We start from the raw sequence: 16,311 nt of genomic DNA, 5'->3' as shown, positions 1-16,311 counted from the left end.
AATAAGTGTAGTAATAGCAATAGCACTTAGACTTATATACCGCTTTATAGTGCTTTACAGCCCTCTCTAAGCAGTTTACAGAGTCAGCATATTGCCCCCAACAATCTGGGTCCTCATTTTACCCACTTCGAAAGGATGGAAGACTAACGATGCTGGCATTTTTCTTGGCAGCTTACTATAGGCCTGCATGCTACTTTAACTATATAATATGTGGCTATCTTCATATTACTTCTTAAAGATAAATATGCCCGTTTGTACCCTAGATGCTCAAACTTTCTCTTCCACCACTTTCTTTATGTCCTTGTCTCTTAAGGTTTAAATAGATCTTTAAAAACCCTTTAAAATCAAAGCATGGATAGTTGTGATGTTGATTTCAAAAGAAGTGGCTGAGGAGAAGTAAAATTAATATTCTGGCTACCTATAATGATCACAAACTGGATTGGGGTCCTGAGCACTTATCTTTAAGGAAAAGCTAAACAAAAGAAGACAAAAAGGTCAATGACATGTTGTACAATTAATGTTAAAGTGATTTAACATTAAGAGCCATGCAAGATATAGCTGGGCATCTATGCGAATCAGGAATAAATATCCAATCAGAGTGCTGTAGGTAGCAAAGGAAGAGAAGCCTGCTTGTCCTTTTAACTTCCTTTTCTGGATCAACTCTCTCCTCTCTCCTCACCACCCTCCAGCAAAAAGGCTGAATTATCAAATCTCTGATGATGTATGCAGCAGGAGCAGGAGCAATAAATAGGTCAGCAATACAAGGTCAAAGTGCATAACTAATATAAAATTTGTCAAAGATAAAAGCGGAGTAAGTGGTACACTACAGTCAATAAATAGACCATAACAAAGAAGGAACAAAAGCCTGGCAGGGTGGATATGGATAGCTATCTTGGCTTTTTTTAAAAAATCAAGCTCCATTTGGAGAGCAATCAAGTTGCTGTAGGAAATAGGCTTAGAAGATTGGGAACCTGGAGTTGCAGGAGCAAAAGTTCAACACTGATGATTGCAGGCCTGCTGCTGAAAGAACAAGGGCAAAGAGCTAAAAGAAACATGAAACATACGACTGTTCAAAATCTATACGGTGTTCAACTTTACTATCAAAATCAAATTTTAGTGAAATATATTGGATGAAGCTCTTGGATAGCTGTGACTTTGGCCTCTTTTTTTTTTTTTTTTCATTGAATGCTCTTATTCTACAAGGTTGTCTCAAAGCAGTTTGGTTTCCATGGCAGAATTCAAATGCCACCCTTTTCTACACTTACGGACAAAAATGAAATGTAATACCCTGGGAATTTGCCCTTCCCAGTAACAAGTATAACATTAATGGAAGTTGTGCAACCGCATTACTAGATCCTTGCATAATTTTCAACCATTTCAACAGAGAAACTTCCTGGTGGTTTGAGCAGATCTGTCTTCCAGTCAAATCCTTTAATTGGGCCCAACACCCGCTTCCTTTTATTTCACACTAAGGACATCTTCCATTATCTTTTCTTATCCATATCGTGATTTACTTCCTCTTCCAAATTTCTCCCACAATGAAAACCTTTGAGGTGAATTGTGTTGAGAAAGAGTGAACACCGTCATCTTAAGTTTGGTGATTAACAGTAGACATGAATCTGGATCCCTCTTACTTACCAAAATGTCAGGCTTGATGCAAGATGTAGAAGCTGAAATATAAAACATTGGTAGGGCAACAGTTTGGGAGTGGTATCTTTTTTTAGCATATGTGAAATTATATGTGCATTATATGGCAAGTATAATACATACATTTTCAACCTCAGTACTAAAGCATGGGTCTGAATAAAGAAGCCGGCTTTTTGCACTGATCTTACCTGTCCTATAACCTGTGTTGTTGAGGTATACTGCAAATGTGCGAATTTCATGCTGGGCTTGCCAGGATGGAGATGAACAGTTTTCATTGTTGGTGTAAGTGTTGTGATTGTGGACATATTTCCCTGTAAGAATAGAAGAGCGGGATGGACAGCACATGGGTGTCGTCACAAATGCATTGATGAAGTGAGCACCTCCTTGTTCCATAATCCGCCTGGTTTTATTCATCACTTGCATTGAACCTGAGGAAAGAAAAACAATATCATGTAGAAAAAGACAAGTTTTATCAGATGCAGAAGTTTCATCCTAAGTATCAAGTAGAAGGAGCCAATCATGATTAAGTCATTTAAGCAAGGGAAAATTGGGGACACATCTGTTATTCATCCCTGCAAAAGTATACATTTAGTAAAAGCTTTGATGTTTTAAACTCTTTGAAGGTTTAACAAACAAACCCAAACAATCCAATATTAATATTCAAGCTAACACTATGCTACAGAAATAGCACAACAGCCGCATCAGATTGTTCCAAATTGTCAGCAAGTTAAGCTTTAAGCTTTAAATCTAAAGAAGCATATCAGACACAAAGAAGAAAACTAAAGAAACAAAATAAAACAATTGAGCAGGACAATCTCAACAGATAGGGCTATTCTGTTTCCTGAAATGTGACTTGATAGATAAGATTCATTATCAAGTCACTGTCATCTGCTAGTGGCTATATAAATCAATCTTCTCTAAAATGATCTGTCTCTAATCTGGTCAAATATTCACTTCCTGATAAAGCAGTAGAAATGTTTGCTCACATTCAAGCACATGCAAGGAAAATGCCCCTCAGATTTTTCCATTCAACAAAGGTCAACTGTTGGGCAAGAGGAAATTTCATGTCTATCCGCATTTCCAGCTCTTACTATAGTGTACAAAATACATACTATAGCCAAAAAAAATGATACAATTCAAACCCATGCTTCTACCTTAATTAGGTACCATCGAGTTCATGGGAATGACTATATATCAAACTCTTAAATTATAAACTAAAAATAATTATCTATAAAATGTTCACCATTGACTATTTACAGATACTTCTTGCTATGGTTTCTAGGCCACAAGTGTTTGTTCTGCTTCAAATTTTATTTTGTCCTTCTAAAGATCTTCACAAATGCATATGGTCAATTAGAGTTTCTATCTTCAGTATGGTGTACAAATTACTGGTAAAAGGAAGGGTTCATTTCCAAAAGATACATTTGCAATCACAGTGAAGGATTATTTCTCAACTGGTTGTTCCTCTTCAGATATTTTGTATAAAATATCCAGACCGAAAAGGAATTCATTCACATGCACATTTTGAATTTCATTTGCCCAAGCTCTTTTCCCCCCCCAAACTCAAAATAGACTAAAAGATGAAAGTTATAAGCTTTGGATCTCTCAGCAGATTCAGACATTGAAAACAGACAATAGATGTAAACCAATATATCCTGGATATAAGATGCGTCCCACCTGCTCTACACAATTATTGCCAAACTGGAAATTGGAAGAGGGGTCATTAGTTATAATGGTAGGACCCAGAAAAGTTCATGTGAACAATTTGCAATGGAAGAAAGATCTGAACAGATTTTCCTGTTCTTCTTATTAGATACTATGTTATTAACTTATTTACTATGCTTTCTTGGGAAAATAGTTCTTATGATCAAATTAATCATACAATAGAAAGTAATTTCTGAAATGAAAATATATTAAGTCCATGTTATTCTTTTATTGATTTGTTGTGTTTAGATACTGCCAGATTCAATACAAATTTTTCCCAGTGGTTTATAGCATAAAAACATAGTAAAAGTGTTCATGTACTTATATACATATTTCCTGTTATACCATCCTCTCTTTTGATATTTTAGGTGGAATTTTATAATTAATTAAACTATTAAAAGGTAGAACTCATAATCTTATCTGCTTTGCCTCCTTCCTATTTAAATAACCCAGGTTTTATCAATATTTTGTCATTTTGTTATTAAAAGATAATTTTAATAACTTTTTAAATGACAAAGGCATTTTATTGAAATAATAGTACGTATTATGGCTCCCCTTGGGGACACTAACTTCATTTAATAAAATCACTGTAATGACAAGAGCCTATAGATCAACAGTCTTTAGTACTGAAATCTATAATCTCTTTCTAGTTTAAGAGCTAATCCAGAGGGGCAGATTAGTGAAAGGTAAACATTCCCTTTTGTTACAATATGGCCTTAAATATTTTTAAACAATGGCAACTCATCCAACAAAAACTTCCTTCCTTTATCCTGTCTCCCAAGACAAGTGATCCAAGAGGAAATAAAATCTCCCAAACAGTTGATTCATTCCTTTTGTAGAACGTCATTACTTATCTGTTAATTGGGTACTAAACTAAGCAAAATATTTGTCTCTGAAAGAGAAAAACTATTCCAGACAGTCTAACGGTTATGTTGCAATATTTAGTAGCAATGTTGTATTTAAACCATATTTATGTTTGTATGTCATGCAAAAAGGGCATCACATAAGATTAATGGCATTTAATTGACTCAGACATTCTAAATATGCTAGGATCTTCTGAAATATTTATTCAAGCATTTGGATAAATCAATGGTATGGGACTCTGTACACGATTAAAAACTGCTTCAGGCCTCTGTAATCACATCAAATCGGTTGTGTTTGAGATCTGAGCAAATTTTTACTCAATTGTAATGTATTTGGTTTCTTAACCTTAAATAACCTCATCATTTCTTGTGCCCCCAACTTCCTGGTCTTTCAAGAAGAAAGTTTGCTTGATCCCTTTCAGCTTCCCATCATAGGAATCTGTGAATTTCTTTGTGTATGACCACAAAAAATGCACACAACATATGGATGAGTAGGTATGTGCATCCAATTAATTTTATTTTCCTTTTGCAGAGTAGAGAGCTAGGCAAGAGTTGTTTTTTCTTATTTCACAAAAGTGTTGGAAACTTGGGGTAGAGAAGGAGTTCAATTTTCTTTGTTTTCATTATTTTGAAGTTGGTCCAAATGGAAATTTCAAGGTTGTCTTCAAAATGTTTTTAATGCATTGGAATGGAAGCAGTGCCAATATGCAAAGACCCATGCCTGGCTCTCTTGGTTTCCTATAATATATTATACTAGGTAATATGGAGATCTAGCTTTTTGTTCTGTAAATTGGAAGAAGAAAAAAATGTTCTATAAAGAGGTTAATGCTTTACGTACATGAAAAGTTTCTACATCAATGTTATTTTCAACCATACACACATATATATGAAACTTGTTTATGTATACATATACACATATTCTCACCCAATCCTACAATGCAAATTCTGCATAAAGAGAAAACATGGTACATATGTCTGTTATACAAATCTGCATAATTTATTATTACATTGCAGATCTCAAATAAAGATAAGAGTTATACAGTGAAATCTCTATCTACTGCAAATTCTGTAAACTCCTATAGAGCCCTGTCTGACTACTTTAGGATCTTAGGAGGCATTTGCCATATATTCTTGCAGTCTTAATAGCAAGAAACTTGGCTTAGAAGGAAAGCAAAAGAGATATAGAGCAGAATATTTACAGTGGTCACCCTTCTGCCCATTTTGTTTTTCACCACTTTTAGCCTGAACACTCTAACAGAAATAAAGTTAATGTTAAACTTGGATTGGTTTAATTGTAATCCAGTTCCAGCTGTTATAGTTTGTAGTAATCACAAATTACATAAAAGAACAACTTTCACTATGAAAGATATATTTTGCAATTTGGCAATTAATTGTAGAAACACTCTATTTCTCTAGACAAACATAATAGGACCTTATCAAATTTCTGAACCAGCATAGTCTGAAAATGTCTGGATTTGGTTTGAGACACAGAAAATTAGTATGAGATCACTAAGAGGCTCACACAGCCTCCAGGATATAAAATTATCAGATTTTCTCAGTCCCACTTTTCACAGTGTAATATGAGCATATTTAATTGGTATGATTTCTAGCTTATGGAAAGCATTTCATACATTACAAAAAGGAAAAAAAAAGAAAACCTTTGTGCAAGTACAGATTTAATGGATATGTGACAACCTATAATATTAATTACTGACATCCATAGAGCTGCATTTTTCACCAGGTTGCATTTTATTAGCAGAAACCACATCATTAACACTAACTCTTGAAGACTCTGAATTGAATGAATGAATTCTGGAGAACAGAAACTAACAGATGACTTTAAAGTTTTATTATATTCAGTGCTTTGTAATGTGTGTGTGTGTGTGTGTGTGTATTTGTGTATATATATATATATTTGTTTTCTTAAGTTTGCACGGGTATTTATATGTATGGTATTCAGCTTTGTTTGGGTATTTTCCCACGTCATTATAGTTGTGCTTTTAAAGTTGTAGCAACGTTTTGGCAGAATCTCATCTGCCATCATCAGGCTTCTGTATTGTGTTCGTCTATGAGTCAGGCTTTCACAGTCGTTTCTGTTTTAAATTTGGTGCTAACCTACTGCTGTGCCAGAATGGTTTTTTCTTCATCCTGATTGGTTGGGAGTCTTGGTCTGTATTTATTGATCTTGGAGTTTGCTGTGTTCTGCTTGATTGGTGTTTCTAATATCTTTTGTCTGTTTTGTAGCTTTTTTTTGTCTTGATTGGCTGGCAACATTGTGTTTCCTGTATTGGAGGCTTTTAGTGCTGCTTGGCTTTGAGTAAACGGACGGCTATCATTTATTAGGAAGCTAGGTTTCATCTGGGTGCCTGGTTGGGGTGTGTTTGAGCTGGAGGTATCAGGGGGGATCTGTTTGTGCCCAGGTGTTTGCCTGGCTTGTGGTGTGGAGATTTTTTTGTTTGAGAGTGCAGGCTTCCAGATAATTGACAGTCTGGTGGAGTCATCTCTTCTATTCATGCTTTCGGGTCTTTTTTCAATCTCTATTGTACCTCTTATTAGTATATGCAAATATATAAATCTGATACGTTTAGAAGACAATAAATTACAGCCCACCTCAGATAGTACTATAAAATAGAATCCCAAATGATTGACAGTCTGGTGGAATCATCTCTTCTATTCATGCTTTCTGGTCTTTTTTCAATCTCTTCTCTGATTATTCTGTGGCTGGGGTTTTCTATATTGGCTAGGGTTTTGGTGCCATTGAAGTTGATGCTATGACCTGTGGCTTTCATGTGTTGGACTAGTGAGGAAGTGTGTTCCAGCTTTTTTACTTCATTTTTGTGTTCATCCAGGCAGGTACTTATTCTTCTATTCGTCTGTCCGATGTATGTGGCAGGGCATGATGCACAGGGGACTTCATATATGCCTTGGTTTTCCAGGTCAATTTTATCTTTGGGGTTTCTTAGGATGGCTGCTATTTTTCTGTCTGTTTTGAAGGCAGTCTTGATGTGATGCCTGTGTAGTATCTTACTGATTTTGTCTGTAGTACCTCTTATGTAGGGCAGGACAGCTGTTCCATAGGTCTGTTCATCTTCTAGGTCTCCATTATGTCTCAATGTGTTTTTGTGGATCAGGCCAGTGATTTTGCTTTTGTGGAAGCCGTTAGCTGTCAGTACTTTAGTCAGGGTGCATAGTTCAGTCTTTATGTGCGTCTTGCCTGCCAGGCATTTGGTTCTGGCAATTAGTGTTTTGGCCACGGAGTTAATCTGTGCTGGGTGGTGGTGGGATTGGACGTTGTGGTACTGGTTGGTGTGTGTTTTCTTCTGGTATATGGTGTGTGCCATCTGTTTTTTTGTAGATTAGTACATCTAGGAATGGTAGTTGTTTGTTTGTTTCCATTTCCATGGTGAATTTGATTTTGGGGTGTGTGCTGTTTAGGTGTATTAGGAAATTGTTTAGGTTTTCTTTTCCATGGGGCCAAATAACAAATGTGTCATCAATGTATCTTAACCATAGTTTGGGTTTGTGGGTGACATTGGCTAGGGCTCTGGATTCGAATTCTTCCATGAACAGGTTTGCAATGACGGGTGACAGTGGTGATCCCATAGGGGCTCCTTCAATTTGCTTGTATCTTTGTCCTTTGTATATGAAATATGTGTTGGTTAAGCAGTGTTCTGCTAGTTTGATGATGTGTTTGGGTGGTTGGTATTTATTTTTGATGATTTCGAGAGTTTCTTTTATCGGGACTTGAGTGAATAGTGAAACCATGTCGAAACTTACAAGCAGATCTTTTTGTTCCATGTGTAGATCTTTGATCATTTCCAAGAGATGGTATGAGTTTTGTACATGTGAAGCTGCTGCTTCAGCATGGGGCTGTAGCTGCTTTGCTAGGTATTTGGCTAGGTTTGTAGGCTAGGTTTTGCTCCTCTGGAACTGACTATGGGTCTGAGGGGTATGCTTTCTTTGTGTATTTTGGGGAGGCCGTATAGTTTGGGGCATCTGGAAAATTTTTCTCTTGGGATGATTGTCTGTTGGAGCTCTTTGCTCATGCTGCTGGTTATGATTTTCTTCTTGGTTATTTTTTCCAGATATGTGGCTGGGTCCGTGTTTATGGGTTTGTATGTGGAGTCTTGCAGTAGGTCTGTCAATTTTGTTTCATAGTCTTTTCTATCCATTACTACTGTGGCATTACCTTTATCTGCTGGAAGTATGATTATGCTGCTGTCGTTCCTTAGGGCTTGCAGGGCTTTTAGTTCCTCTTTGTGAAAGTTGCTTTTGGGTGGTTTGCTTGTGTGTAGGATGTTAGTGACTTGGTGTCTTATTCTATCAGCTTCATCTGTATTTAATTTAGTTAGGCTGGATTCCACTCCACATATGATGGATTCTGTGGGGATTTTTTGGGGTGCTATAGCATAATTGAATCCTTTGGTTAGGACATCTGTTTCTGTTTTGGTGAGTTCTCTGTTGGAAACGTTGTATACTAATTGTTTCAGGTGTTGTTGTGAGTTGTTGGGGGCTTTCTTGTCATGTTCTAATTTCTTTAGTTTGTTCAGGAGTTTGTCATTTTTGTAAGTGGTTTCAGTTTCAGCTCTCCAAGTTGTAAGTTGTTTTATCTTGTCCCAAAGTAGAGGGCGGATTTTGTTGGTCAATTCCAGGTGTAGGGTTAGGAGATATTTGTTTAACTGATCGAGTTGGAATCTCTTTCTGTGGAGCTCATTCCTGAGTAGAGCCATTTCAGTTCTTTTCAGGATATGTTTAGTAGCTGCTGTGCTGTGATGAAATGCTAATTTGAAGCAGGTCGGTGTTGCATTGTTGTCTCTGCAGCTGCGTAGGAATTTGAGGTCACATAGTATTCCTGCTCTTTTAACTTCCAGCTTCTTGTAGGTTTTGGTCTGGCTGTTTATTTCCTCCCCGTAGAGGTCTGATATTTGTTTTCTTAAGTATTCGCGGGTATTTATATGTATGGTATTCAGCTTTGTTCAGGTATTTTCCCACGTCATTATAGTTGTGCTTTTAAAGTTGTAGCAATGTTTCGGCAGAATCTCATCTGCCACCATCAGGCTTCTGTATTGTGTTCGTCTGTGAGTCAGACTTTCACAGCCATTTCTGTTTTAAATTTGGTGCTAGCCTACTGCTGTGCCAGAATGATTTTTTCTTCATCCTGATTGCTTAGAAGTCTTGGTCTGTGTTTATTGGTCTTGGAGTTTGCTGTGTTCTGCTTGATTGGTGTTTCTAATATCTTCTGTCTGTTTTGTAGCTTTTTTTTGTCTTGATTGGCTTGATTGGTTGATTGGATTGACAGAAGCCTGATGATGGCAGATGAGATTCTGCCGAAACATCACTACAACTTTAAAAGCACAACTATAATGACGTGGGAAAATACCCGAACAAAGCTGAATACCATACATGTAAGTACCCGCAAAAACTTAAGAAAACAAATATATATATATATATATATATATATATACACAAATACACACACACACACACACACATTACAAAGCACTGAATATAATAAAACTTTAAAGTCATCTGTTAGTTTCTGTTCTCCAGAATTCATTCATTCAATTCAGAGTCTTCAAGAGTTAGTGTTAATTATGTGATTTCTGCTAATAATTGGAGAGGGGATATCCAAAACTGTCTGTGCTTTGCTTTAGCTCTTTTCTCTCATGCTACCTAAAGTTGGTTAATTTGCTTTGCTGAATGCCATGATAAGATTTACTGGTAGTTAAACTGTGATTATACATAAAGCTACATGATTGCTACATATTTGCCACCTACATATCTTGGGTGAACATATCTTGGAAAAAATGTATTTGGTTATTTACATGGAGACTGTTTGCCTTTAGAGTAAAAGTCAAGATATCACATCCTATCCCAATTTTTTCTCCTTACTCTTCAACCTCTTTAAACTTGTAGAGCAATACAAAAATATTCCAGTTTTTTCATCTTTTTTCGGATATAATTAAAAAAAATGTATCACTGAGTTCAGAAGAGCTGGGGAATTAAACAGAACATGTAATCCTCAACTAATAACAGTTCATTTAGTGATCGTTCAATGTTATAATGGCACTGAAAAATGTGACTTATGGCTGTTTTTCAGTTATAACCTTTGCAGCATCCCCAGGATCATGTGATCAAAGTTCAGATGCTTGTCAACTGTTTCCTATTTATGACCATTGCTGTGTCCCAAGGTCATGTGATCTCCTTTTGCAAACTTCTGACAAGCAAAGTCTATGTGGATGCCAGATTCACTTAACAAATAGATTACTAACTTATCAAATGTAGTGATTCACTTAACAATTGTGGCAAGAAAAGTCGTAAAATGGGACAAAACTCACTTAACAAATGTGTCACTTTACAACAGAAATGTTGGGTTCAATTGTGGTTGTAAGAGGACTACCTGTAGTTAAAAACCTTAAATACAAGTGTGCACTGTTATTGTTGAAAAGTAGGTATTCTTTGTACCATTATTTGCTTTTTAACTTTATTTGTTAAGTATTTAACTACAAGATACTACCTGTAGTGAACTGATCTACTGATACATTTTATTGATACTTTAACTTCAAAGAAATCAATGAATTACAATGTTATATCTGCAACCATGAAGAATGTATCCTCAGAAGTAAGTTCCACTAAGTTCAATAATTTCTTAGCATTACCCAACATATTGTTTAAAAGCCTGGGGTTTCAACTAAAACAACAGATTACTTATTCTGCCTTTCCATGTAATAGTTCTCTGATCAATATTCTTCTCAATTCCACCCCTGCAGCAAAACCCCAAAATGAACACTTTCAGAACTGTTAGTTTACTTCTATTGGAAAGAGATCCAAACTGCAGTAGGAACTTGCATCCATCAAAATGTATATATCCATTCAGACAAATGAAATTAGACACAATAGCTTAAAGCCAATTTAAGTACAATTCTTATTCTGAAGCACTATATGATCTCACAGATGGCTTTGTCAAATGCATTTCGTCCAGCAGATCTTAATTTGTTTGGGCACATGAGCCATTGTGCTTGAAATCAGCAGAAGTACAACAGATTATTAGAGAAAGGAACTATACTGCTCAGAGAACTTTGCCAATTGCATCAGAGACAAGCAGGCAGGCATAAAACAGATCATGATAAATTTTTAAGGACCACCCACTGAATTTTAGTCACCAGAGACTATGAGATAATGTGCAAAGCTTTTTGGAATATGCATTATTAAAACAGGTCTGTCTAGCTCTGAGACACATAAGATTCTCACCCAAAAATGCTTCATTAAACTAACAATTTTCTTCCTTGATGCAGTAGTTGTATTCTATGATTTAAGAAATTAAAAGGAAATGCAAATAATATTTATGATTTTAAACCATGTTTAAAAAGGAACATCAGCAAAATTAAGGAGCTCTCCATGAATAACTATGACTCTATTTGTAGTATTAATGTAAGTATTTTGAATTTCTATTGCACAAAAAGAAATAGTTTTATTGTAGTGCTCCTTAGGACAGCTCACAATGAATAATACTATGGTTTTTTTTTAAAAAATGAGGCTATTAAACACGAGAGAAATAACCATTTCTAAGCTATTCGCATTTCAAAGTCCAGAACTGTCAGTTTTAAAATGTTGTATAGTATAAACATTTTGAGTAACTTATACAGCATCCGTTTTACTCTTTATAGAATTAAACATGAATGCAATGAATTTAAAAGGATGTTCACTTGGAAATTGGAGGTATATTAATATAAGAATTATTTGGGGGTTGGTTTCTGGGTTCTGTAGAGACTTTCAGGAGCTACATGCAATTTTGGGGCCAAGATTTGGCACCTCCAAATTGGTGGCAATGCTAGGTGGCTTCAAATGGAGCACTCTGGGACTCTTACAGAATCTTAGCAATTTAAAGATGTATGCCCATCAATTGTTGGCTGGGGAATTCTGAATTCCATACATTTTAACATTTGCCAAGGTTGACAAATACTGATACAGACCACTGCTTGCCCATCTCTGATCTAGACAAATCTATGTACCACCAGAAACTAGTTAAAGTAAATTCCAGGACCAGTGAAAAGTATGCCATTTTTATCAATTAGAACCATACAATCCCTTTAATTCTTACCAAGTTCTACATCCTGGTCATCAGTAAGAACAAGAATGATATTTGGGCGGATATTCCGCCGGTCCCTTTGAAATCTTCCTTTCAGACGCTGATTTAACAGGAAGGCTGAACTGTCATCCAGCAAGGATAAGAGAGTCATTATGAATAATCCAATGGCAATATTACGGTGTGCCATATTGTTCTGATTTTGCATGCTCTTTGACCAAAGTTGAGGGAGTATTTTCTGGTTCTTCCTCAAACACTGATCTAAGAAGGAACAAAAAAAAAATTAATGTAAAAATTATGCAAGAAAAATATAGACATATTTTACAAACCATTAATTTTAAATACATTTTTAAAAAATATTCTCCTTTAAATGAGAAATCTTGACTATGCAGTCTTTCCAGTTCAATTCTAAAACATTATTTTAAGTACAGCAAGATATTCAAATAGCACTTATCTGCAGCTCTATAAAAACCTGCATTTTTGTGCAGCTGTTCTCCTTAATTACCCTATGATCCTGAGAAAAGATGTGGCTACTTTAAATGGGTGCAAAACAGTTGCTACATCTGCAGCACTGCATACTTTGTGGCATCTTTCTGAAGCTGAGTATTCCACAAGGATTGTGAAAGCACATTATATGGCAATCATAGCAAGTAGCAGAAGACATGCATGCCTATAAAATCTGAATGAACATATACAAAATAGCCATCAACAACCTTCATTTATAATATATTTCCAATAAATCACTTCAGATTCAACTTATTATTTACAACAGTTGGAGTAGGCAGGCAGGCAGGCAGGCAAGCAGGCAAGCAAGCAAGCAAGCAAATTGACTTTGAGTCATTGTTAACTCTATTAGCTGCCTGGAGAAGTCCTTGCCATTTTCTTGGCAAGATTTTCAGAAGTGGTTTGCTCTGCCATTTTCTTCCTAGGGCTAAGAAAGGACTGGCCCAAGGTCAATAAGGTGACTGTGCTTAAGGCAAGACTAGGACTCAAGGTCTCTTGTTTCTGGTTTAGTTCCTAAACCAAACTGGCTTTCTTTTCATAACTTACCTTAACTACAAAACAAAACAAAATGAAAACCCATAAATAGAATTAGCATTGGTATTAAGATCAGAAAAGGACACTCCATTTATTTAGTTATCAAACAGAGAAACTACTTGTTGAGTGGGGTTTATAGGTAAAAGTAAAGAAGTGTTAAGTCAATCTTTCTGTTTTCCCCCCTTAACAACACTTTTTATTATACTAAGACAATATGCAGAAACTAATTGTAAAATTAACATTTTAGGGTAAGGTAGCAATAAGCTTAAATTAATTCTACAAAGGTAATGGAAATGCTAATTTTCCTCAAAAATTTAATTGTAGTAATTCTCTAAAACAATGAAAAAAATGCATGCTTACTGATACTATAATTGAATTTCTTTCCATGTGTTTGACAAATGCAGGATTAATTTAGAAGATTGCTATAATTAATTCTGAACTTTCTAAACTTTTTGGCTGTGTGGGTAGATATTCAGTGTTATGTCAACAAGATTGGGTCATTATTTTAAGACAGTGAGTTTGTTTTAAAAAGAGAAAAACAAGCAAGTTGCTGAACTTGTTTTAAAAAGGAAAAACAGAGACCCGTTCTTTAAACAAATCATAAGCTGTCATACTTTATTTACTTGACATAATTTTATTTACTTGACATAAATCAACAGTCAACATCTTTTCTTGTCCAGAATTTAGTAAAACTGTCATAATCTTATTTGGTTATTCACTGAATTCAGTATACCCAAGAAATATAATTTGCAGAAGTGCACAGCTCAAAGTTCTCTAAGCATCTTTTAATATTTTATTAAAAATAATCTTCACTAGTAAAGCACTGGATTACAAATTTATAGTAATTTTTATAAACCCAGAATTCATGTCATATTATGCAACTCTGTAACAACCATGTTGATCAAACTTCTGTATTACTAATTTCATTTGACCCATGGCATCTTATAATTATTAAAGTATCCACAGTACATATAACACTACAAACAATTAAACATTTACAATAAATATAAAACTTTAAAATGTTCATTCTTAACTACATACCCTTTTAAAACAATACACCAAAACATCCATTCCAGCACTTTACTGTCTCAAAACAATAATCCTATTATAACCATGATTGTTATTCCATATCCCACAGATCATGAATACAAGAGAGCAACAGTATTAAAGCTTTGAAGGACTTCTGGAATAATTCAGCTTTTAATATTTTCTGGAAGGCTGTCACAGTCGCTTATAATCTAATATCCAAAGAAGGCTATTACAATTTGGTGTTGCAACTTAAAAGCACTCCCTCCCTCCCCCCACCACACTTTTCTCATAAAAGTGTGGATTTTTCCCAGTAGTTTATTTCACAATAAATATATCTATACATTTTGTGCCAAAATTTATTTTGCTCAGATAAACCTTAACTTAAAAAGTTCTTAAGCTGTGGCAAACTACTAGCCTGAAAAAAAAGGATCAAGTTTTGGCTACTAATAAAGACAGAAAAAAAACCAAGAGAACCTGCATCTATATTAGCTGAGCATTGGTATAAGAAAAATAATCCTCAAATGCATTTACTAGAGTCATCAAACTGGAAGACACCATTGACACTAGCAAGAATCCAAATTAAACTTTGATAGACAGCTGTCCACCTCTCCTTGAGAATATCTTCCAAACCCACTACATTTTTCAGTAATTAGTTCCATTGTTAAACTGTTTTTATCTTATGAAATCACTGCTAGCATTTTGCCAACTCTTATTCCTGTAACTTAACATTTATTATTATATATCCTAGGATGATAAAAAAATGATATAGCCTTTTGTTCAATTTTGTTTTCAGATATATCAAGGCAACCTTCCAAGAATCTCTCTTTTCTTTCACCAATACTTAAATTGGAAGTCACAGATCTTCTCTGAATCTGATTTTGACCGGACCCTTATAAAAGTGTAAGGCTTAAAACTGACAAAATCATCAAGATGCCACCTGACCACTAAAAAAATAAATAATTAGGAACTATACTTCTGTTGATGTATGTAAACACTGTATTGGTGAACTTTTGTTAAAGCATTATTTTTCAATCTGTTCAGGTCCTAGTTGTCAAGTAATCCACCTTAAATTTAACTAGGTTGCTAATTAGAATGTCATTAGATAATTTGGCAAATGCTTTGCAGAAATCACAGTAATTTATGCTTACTGAAATCATAAGTAAGGAAGTTTGCTGGATTTTCTTTGCTGGTCTTTAGAATGACAATAATAATTTGTTCTTCACATCTGATTCTTTTGTTCTCTAGGATTTCACAAAATCAAAACAGTATATCATCAAAATCCTTCAGTACTCTGGGATGAAATTCATTCAAAATTCAACTCATTCAGACAGATATTCCCTGGCCATGAATCTTAAATTTAATCCTGCTCTTCACAATGGCCTAATTAAATTTATATCCCCCTGTCGGAAAAGACAAAGCAAAATAGGATTTGAGGAGTTCTATCTTCTCTTGCTATTGTTAAGTGTTAATATTTGCAATTTTAATTATACATTTGCTGTACTGATTCTTTTTTCTTTGAATATATCTGAAGAAGCCCTATTTTTTTAATCTTAAAATGTTTCATCAGCCTCTGTTCATTCTGACCTTTAGCTGCTCAAATCTCTTTTTTGTAATTAAGAACAGTCTTTTTCTTGCTGATATCTCTCTACCTCCTACAGAGGTTTTGTTTGTTTGCTTCCCTGATTCTTATGTTTTTCATAAGTTTTTGCACAGCTACAGTTTTTGTATCATTTCTTTCTTTTTCCTCCTTGCCATTTGGTTTTCGGTATCTTTTTCAGGAATTACCACATAGCTTTAGCTCTATTTTTAGTTACTTCTGTCATGGAATCATTTCTCTGGTTTTATTTATTTAAAAAAGAACACTTAACACTCAAAAATATATGTTCCATTATATTTATCTTTAGTTTTCCTTAACTTTACATAATCCAGGATTATGAAAGTAAT

The 16,311-nt window shown here is 34.9% G+C and overlaps 1 protein-coding gene across 8 annotated transcripts in view; it reads right to left on the bottom strand.

Annotated features, from left to right (window-relative positions):
- Positions 1-16,311, bottom strand: part of SULF2 (sulfatase 2) — a 265,589-nt gene that overhangs the window by 75,713 nt on the left and 173,565 nt on the right. For all 8 annotated transcript variants that reach the window (XM_087959310.1, XM_087959311.1, XM_087959308.1 and 5 more), the window contains 2 exons: positions 12,316-12,561; positions 1,836-2,075 (listed from right to left, as the gene is read on the bottom strand). In XM_087959310.1, the coding sequence (XP_087815436.1) occupies positions 1,836-2,075; positions 12,316-12,508 (433 nt within the window). In that variant the 5' untranslated portion in view covers positions 12,509-12,561. The remainder of the gene's footprint in view (positions 1-1,835; positions 2,076-12,315; positions 12,562-16,311) is intronic.

Source organism: Notechis scutatus, chromosome 3 (genome assembly GCF_049901735.1).
Source record: "Notechis scutatus isolate UNSWTSFEM ecotype Mainland chromosome 3, rNotScu1.2, whole genome shotgun sequence".
Taxonomy (NCBI): domain Eukaryota; kingdom Metazoa; phylum Chordata; class Lepidosauria; order Squamata; family Elapidae; genus Notechis; species Notechis scutatus.
The sequence above is the reverse complement of the archived record's forward strand: the minus strand, read 5'-3'. Positions and strand labels throughout refer to the sequence as shown.